The sequence below is a fragment of the Hipposideros armiger genome, unplaced genomic scaffold (assembly GCF_001890085.2).
Source record: "Hipposideros armiger isolate ML-2016 unplaced genomic scaffold, ASM189008v1 scaffold_58, whole genome shotgun sequence".
Classification (NCBI taxonomy): Eukaryota; Metazoa; Chordata; class Mammalia; order Chiroptera; family Hipposideridae; genus Hipposideros; species Hipposideros armiger.
In genome coordinates, this window is record NW_017731408.1 from 4,422,756 (window position 1) to 4,430,855 (window position 8,100).

The 8,100-nt window shown below is 39.2% G+C and overlaps 1 protein-coding gene across 1 annotated transcript in view; it reads right to left on the minus strand.

Annotated features, from left to right (window-relative positions):
* The window catches only part of DCHS2 (dachsous cadherin-related 2), a 208,112-nt gene that overhangs the window by 98,440 nt on the left and 101,572 nt on the right, over positions 1-8,100 (minus strand). Inside the window, exon 3 of the mRNA XM_019641158.1 lies at positions 2,739-2,970. Coding sequence (XP_019496703.1) covers positions 2,739-2,970 — 232 coding nt within the window. The remainder of the gene's footprint in view (positions 1-2,738; positions 2,971-8,100) is intronic.

Consider the following 8,100-nt stretch of genomic DNA (forward strand, 5'->3'; position numbering starts at 1 on the left):
GGGAAAGAGAATTTTAAATGAAGCTTTGCTCTGTGTTATCAATGACACTCCCTGACAATTTCTTAAGAGAATGTAATAAGGGTTTAAATCAGTTTTTAATTATTTCTAAATGCCATTTTTTCTTTTATTCCACAAATATATATTGATAGAGTCAATTTCTTGAGACTATTTACATTGGTAGCCTCTGTAGAGACAGGCCTTATGGGGGAAGCAACAAAGCTCAGCTTTCTATACGTTACAACAAAAACACAAATCCAGAAGAGGAAAACTATATTCCGATACTGCTCCTTGTTCTATGAGAACATCAACAGTTAAATTGGCTTTTACGGCATGGCCTGCAAGCCTATTATGTATGATATCGAAAATGTGTGTGGAGTTGCCGTCAACCACCAGATGAACTTGAGCTCAACTGTTCAAATCAGAGACTTCCTGTTCATTAGGCAACCTTTTTCCCATAGCTAGTCATGATGCTATTCAATTCTCTTCTAAAGGTTAAAGTAAAGCATTACCAGCCCCCGTGAATTTCTCATGGGTTATGATGAAGTGCAACCAAATTCTATGTACTGTTAGACTGAGAAATGTCTTCAACCTAGATGCAATGACAGGAAAATAATATATGCACTGGCCAACAATAGCCCAAGGCTACTTCCATTATGAAATTCGTCTTTGTTTCAAGAAAAACATAAAAAAAACCCATGATAGTTCCCTAGATAATGACTTACACAAAACATTCTCCATAATTAACAATGGCATTTGTCTTATACCTGGTGCCAGGGATGGAAGCCTGTGGGTGACTGAAGCCAGCACAGCAACAGAGGTCTCTTGTAAAAACAGAACACTGTACAGCTCATTCTTGAAGATCTTCCAGGGGAAACTAGATGATGAGTGTGTTGATGTCTTTTAAAAATAATCTGTTAAATGCTTTTCGATCCTGTGCCCTGATTACTGGCTGACCTACATAATTCTGGCAATGCGAGTGCCCTAGAGGGCTTGATGATTTGACAAGCAGTTAAGGTCCTCAGTTAAGAGGAATTTTGAAAAAGCCAAGATAAGCAGGCTAATTTCCTTAAAAAGGATTTTCTTCTGATCTTTTAAATGTTAAAGAGGCCACGTCAGTGGATTATTTTGAGCAAGGAAAGTTCTGCTTTAAAAAAGACTGTCACTGAAAACAATTAATCCCCCAGCCAGTCACACACTCCAGATGAAGTGCACGTCCCAGGCGAGAAGCACTGACTCTCTGCCTCTCTGGGTGAGAAGGCAAACTAGCTTGGTAGATTAGATGTCCTCTGTAAATTACTGTCTATTACTAATGAAGATGGTTGTTGTAAAGATCCAAAAGGACAATGTCTAGAACACGCCTAGCATGGCACCTGATATTATCATCATCATCACAGTAGAAACACATTCTGCCCATGCTCAGATCAGGTGCATTAAGAAGAAATGTAATCTCCAAGGCTTGTCTGCACTCCCACGCTTACTGAAGCACTATTCACAATAGTCAAGTTGTGGAAACACCCTCAATGTCTGCCAATGGATGAATGGATAAAGAAAACATCACACACACACACACACACACACACACATAAACACTGGAATATTATTTAGCCTTTAAAATAAAGGAAACCCTGTCATATTTGACAACATGGATAAACCTGAAGGACTTCATGTTAAGTGAAATAAGCCAGTAACAGAAAGACAAATACTACATTGTTCCCCTTACTTGAGGTATCTGAAATAGTCAAACCCATAAAATTGAAAAGTGGATTTGTGGTTGCCGGGAGCTGAAGGGGAGAGGGAAACGGGAAGTTGCTGAACAATGGGAACAGTTTCAGTTAAGCAAGATGAAAAAACTCTAGAGATCTGTACAATATTATACCTACAGTCAACACAAGAGCATTGTACACTTAAAAATTTCCTAAGAGGGCAGATCTCATGTGACATGTCTTACTATAATAGAACTAAATTAAATTAAGACAATTTAAATAAATTTTTGCAGGCTCATTTTTGGGGCAGAATATCTCTAAAACCTCAAAAGTATTATAATGTAATATTATATACTTGAAATTTTATGTTTGCTTGTAATAAAATGTTTCAAACATTATTTTGTTAGCAACAGACCAATACGAAGGGGAGGGGGACCTCTTAAATACTGATTATTTCTAAGAGGCTCAGTTTGTTCACTGGACTTCTTTGGCAGACACACAATTGCCACATTAAAGACCTAAAAGGAGCTTTAGGTATTGCTTTAAAAACAAGGAAACTAAGATCCGAAGAGATTAAGGGAATGCCAGCACTAGTATAAGAAAGGGATGCTTACACAACGCTCCTTGCACTAACCTGATCTATTAGTACACTGAAATGATGCAAGTCATCCTTGGATGGCACGATCATACAAATGAGGGGACATATGCCAAATCAATACTACTGGCCAGCCGTTTCACATAATTTACTGCCTTTAATCCTCACACAAAAAATTTGCAACATAGGGATTGTTAGCATTACTTTTAAGGTAAGGCAACCGAACCCAATAAAGGCCATGGGACTAGTAGGAGGCCAGCTAGGACTGAGATTCAGGTCTCACCTGACTACCAGCTCTTTTCAACATGCCTCGCTGCATCCTGGGAGGTGACATGAGTCTTGCCACATTCCTGCTAATGAAAAAAATCACTTTTGCTAATTTTCTGGCTGTTTCGCAGAAGCTGTTGATATCAGGGGAAAACGGTTCCAAAATCACATACCTGTGGTAGAGTCGATGGTAAAAAGGGATGCCAGGTCGCCAGGGAGGAGCTCGTAAGCCACTGTTCCATATATCCCAGAATCCCTGTCAGTGGCAAAAACATTGATGATCTCAGTTCCCGACTGGGTCTGGCCACTGATGCTCGTCACATAGGTGGATGGGTTAAACACGGGTTCATTATCATTCACGTCCTCCACTTCCACACGAACAAAAGCTTGGGCACTCAGTCCGCCCTGTCGGATGAAGAAGTGATTACAGTGGATCCCTCCTGAACACTGGGATACAGAGAACTGACAAAGGTCCTAGAATAGGCTTTCGAAACAAATATATATATATATATATATATATATATATATATACATATACAAATGCATACTTCAGTGCCGATTCTTAAATGTGAATGAGATTACCACTTAAAGCTCCTAGTGCAATAATTTCCATATTCAAAGAAGGTTGTTGTGATGTCCAAAGAGAAAAAAAAATCACTTTTACTCTCAGGATAACTTTTAACTGCTAAGGAGAAGGAGTAAGGGAGGATGCAATTTTAGAAAAGGTCATTGGTGAAAGCCTCACTAAGAAGGTGCCATTTGAGTCAAGACTGATCTACATGAGGGAGTTCAGATATGGAGGAAAAACATCACAGAAAAAGGAAAAGGCAAGTGCACATGCCCTGAGGCAGGAGTGCAGAGCGCATCCCAGACCTGTTCAGGGAACAGCAAGGAGTGATGTCAGAGGGGCAGATGCAGGTCATGGAGGACTCTGTGGGCCCCTGAAAGAACCATGGCCCTGACCCGATGGAGAGCTTTGAGCAGAAGAGTGTCTTCATTTAACTTGGATTTTTGACTGTTACTCTGGCTGCAGTGCTCAGAACAGGCGGAAGAGCCACAAGGGTGGGAAGAGGGAAGCCCGTTAGGAGGCTATTTAGAACCACCAGGTCTGGAGTGGATGGTGGCAGTGAAGGTTCTTCCCCTAAAGACTTGGGACCAGGTTGGTTTTGGAATTCTGAATTTTTCAAGTTTTAGAAAAGTAGTAGAGTGCACAAAATAGTGAGAAATCAGTCCCATCCTGTTTATTTTGTGTCATCTCCATCTCAAAACAAGGAGAAGGGGAGAGAATACAATAGAAGAAAAATAACCTTCTGCAGTTTTTACTGTTTTAAAGTAAAACATATGTTCCTACTTTAAAGCACCATTTTCTATTTGTATCTTGTATATTCTGAGACTTTCATCTTTGACAAAAATCCTTGGTAAGTCACACAGCCTGGGTTTTCTCACTCACTTATCCTCCCCCTTGTCTGGCTGTCTCTCGCTTTAAAAAAAAAAAATCTTTTTTTCTTTTTTTCTACTATGATTGGGAGGCACTGAGCAAGGAGGGAAAAGAAAGACGGTGGAGGAGTTTGGCAGGAGACAAGGGAAGACGGCTGCTGTGCAGGTCTGGAGTAAGCACATGTGAGTGAGGGAGAGCGAGAAAGAAGACTGTTTGGGATGAAGTTACTGGCGAATCCGGAAATGGCTCTCACGCTCTGAGGGCCCATACACTCAGCCTTGGGGACTAAAAAAGGATTAGGAAATATGTCTTTGGAAATAGTGCAATTTTCCTTGTTCTGCCTTGAATAAAGGGCCAGAGTCAGGCCAGCTACAAATTAAAACAGGCGAAATAAAAATAATTCAACTTCCATCTAGCCTTATGTTTACTTAAAATGCAGATTGGCTCTCTATCTTCAGCAAACCTAAATGACACGCAGGTCCCCAGGTGGACTGGAATAAGAGGGGACTGTAGACCGATGATAAGCAGACAGAAAATACTGTATACCATCAGAAACAGACCACACTGGTTCTCCAAACTGTGTTCCTTCTCAGCTTTGCTCTCCTTTTATTTTTCCTTTCCCCTTCTTTTTATACTTCTCTTCAAGTTCAAGAAGTCACTTAGGTCTGAGGAGAGACTGAGAAAGCAAGTAAGAGAAGTGGTGAGAAAGTGGGGCAAGGTGGAAAGAAATGAATGTCGCTCTACCTTAACATCTTGGGAGCAAAGATGTTAATTCCTAGGCCGTCCTAAATTAGGCAATGCAATCAACAGCAGACAAAATGTCACGTGGACAGTGAGAAGCCTATCATCACAGAACAATGAATCTTTTCTCAGGAAAAATATTATAGGTCTCAGTCTTCCTTTTTTATGAATTCAATTTTTATCTGCTGAATTCACTAAATGGGAGTACTTTCCTCTTATAGTAACCATTTGTGAATGTGTGTTAAGTGTGCTTTACATATATTTTCTCCTCCAGTTGTTACACTCTCCCTTGTTCAGACTTTCATGGTTTCCCTCATTTTAACAAATAAGAAAGCCAAAGGTAAATGAGGCTGCCAATAGCAGGTCTGAAGCTGGAACAGAGATTCATCTGTCCCTAAAGTCCCTGGTGATGTCTTCTAATTTAGACTTCTTTACGTAGTGCTATGGTATCAACTCTACCTTTCATGAAAGACTGTGCTAGGGGCAACGCCAACCACAGGTTCAGTTAGGAGTGAGTTTACAAGGGACTTACAATATATGAGGCTGACACTATACTGCTGGGGTGTGGTGCAGTGGAGTAACCTGGAGCCAAAAGATCTGGATCTAATGTCTGGCCCTGCCCACATCTGGGGCCACAGCCTTGAGAAAGTCAGAGTCCCTGAGTCTGAGCTACCTGCTCAGTTGCAGGCCTGTTGTTGGAAGGAGAGATAAAACATGTATGAAAACATTTATAATGATTAATCATCATGAGTTAGAAGATTTTATAGGCTCTTTATCCTAAATACTTAGGGCCAAATAGATCTGTCTTGAAATTTGGAATTTTTCAAGTTTTGTAAAGGTAACATTGAGGTCTGGAGTGGTGCCCCATAATCAAGCACTTACTACTCTGCAGCAAAATGTATAAAGAGACACATTTAGAGGGTTTTAAAAAAACATAAAGAGCCTCATGTCAGTTCAGTTCAGGCTTCTCACCAAATGAGGTTTCAAAACCTTCAATTGTGAGAACTTCGGGGCTTCAGAAGTCCAGATAGAGTGTTGTGGATCTTTATTATACAGAAGCTGACATGAGTTATGAGCAGTGAACTGAGGAACTCTCAGTACCGAAGGAATCCATGAGATAGGTCCTCAAAAGCAAATAGGATCTTAGATCTCCAGTTGGTGTGCAGTTCCAAATGTCTGGAGGAGCCCCTTTTAACTAGAGCATGTGGACCCTGGAGTTTGGCTGCCAAGTGAGTCACGAGGAGGATTTGTTACGTTCCCTTCTAACAAGGTTCAAGGTCACTCTTTGTTCTCAGTGACTCCAAATCAGAAGAGTGGGAGAAAACTGGAAATGTTGCTTTGGAGAGTTATATCCAAATATTTGAGGAAACTAGAAGAATTCAGGATCCGATCAAGTTTACAGGTAGATAACAAAAACCTGAAAGACAGTGAACAGGACTAGAACCTGATGCTTAAGCTATAGCCGACCAAATAAATCCCTTGCTTTGCTTCCATCTCTTCTCTATAAAATTATTTCCCTGGCTCCTGTCAGTGGGGGCATACCTAGTCATTCCTGGTTGGGCACTGCCCAATTCAAATCATTTTTTTTTTGCTCAAATGAACTCTTACATTTTTAAATAGCATTTTAAAAACAGGCATTTCAGGTGAAAATAACATCCCAGAAAATGTAATGATTTTTTTTTTAAAAAGTCTCTGACACGTTGTGGGAGGGGTAAGCACACTAATATAGCCAGAAGGGAATGGCCATATATAGAGGGAGACAGTGGGCAAAATGGAAAGAAAAGCCTTGATGGTCAGATTCACAGAACTTGATTTAAATGCTAAGGAGGATAGACTTTATTCTGCACACCAGTGGATTCNCAGGTGGCAGGATGGCTCAGCTAAAAAAAAAAAAAAAAATAGAAACAGTGACTTTCATAATCAAACCTCCTACAAAAGATGGGATATTCTTAACCAACGTGGTAATTCATAGACAGAAAATAGTCTGTAAGTCATTACTAAATTGTAAGCTATGGTGTAGTTAAGAACAAAAACAAGCACAAAATCATGACCTTCCCCAAACATGGAGTCTATAAGTGTGGTTTTCTCAAAAACAGAGACAGACCAAAATCTGTTATCAATAACAATTTATTATCAGTTATTGATATCTATGGTATCTCTCCTATATTCAGTTTCTGGGAATACAGACACTTATTCATCAGAGAGACAACATTGTGCTGTTTATTTTGCACACAAATCTGGGTAACTAAGTTTCAGTGGCTGAAAAGAATACAACAGATTCAAAAGTCTTGACAACTAAATTATTGACAACTAAACAATTCTTAAGAATAATTTATTTACCAATTTTGAAAGATTCTACTCAATCATATTTATTCAATAGAAAAGAGTAAATAAATCAACAGATAATTTGGTAATTCAACTAGGGTTTTATAGTCACAATGGGAGATCATTTTTCTATCCTATTTAGTTGAAATCAATGGAACCTTTATTTATCTTAGCTTTGTCTTTAGTTTTTAAAAAAAGTCATAATAATAGAAAGAGCCTTAGAATGGAAGTTCAAGAAGTAAATTTGAATGGCAGGTTTACTATGTCCCTTATCAAGTCACTAAGACTCTTAGAGTCTTCATTCTCTTAATTTACAGATGGGCATAAACCATCTGCCTTGCTTATCCCATAAGTTGATATGAGGTTCAAATAGGCAATATACGGAAAAGATGTTGAAAAGTATTATCTGAGACAGAGCAGCACAGGGACAGATCACAGGTCTAGGACAAGGCTCAAGTTCAAGTCTCCAGTTTACCAACCATGTACCTTTAGTCAAGTCACCGAATCCCTTTCTGTCTCAATTTCTTCCTCCACTGAATGAAGGAGGCGAATTGTAAGGTTCCTTCCATCTCCAAGAGTCTGTGATCTTATACTGGAAAAACAAATGAGAAAACCCTCTAACATGCTTTTGTTTCCTATGAGAGTGACATACACTGATTAGGTGCTTGTGATTAACTGAAGTCTCTGTCTTGCAAATAAAAGAAAGAATTTGTTTTGGCGTGAGCAGTCTCACATCCGTTATGAAATGAGATGTGGTATTTATTATTAACTACATACCATAATGTTCTGAATGTAGGAAAGTGGCAATCATGAATAATTATGAGAATCATTAAATGGTATGAAATCTAAGCATAAAACTAATATTAGAAAAGAATCTGCCCTTGAAATAAAGAAAAACAGAGTCTGTGCTACATTACTTAAAATCCTTGTTAAAATCCACACACCCATACAAACAAAAGATTACAGCTCAATACAGAGGCATAGCTGCCCTTGTCAGACAGTTTAACTCACTCAGCTACCCTAGTTACTTG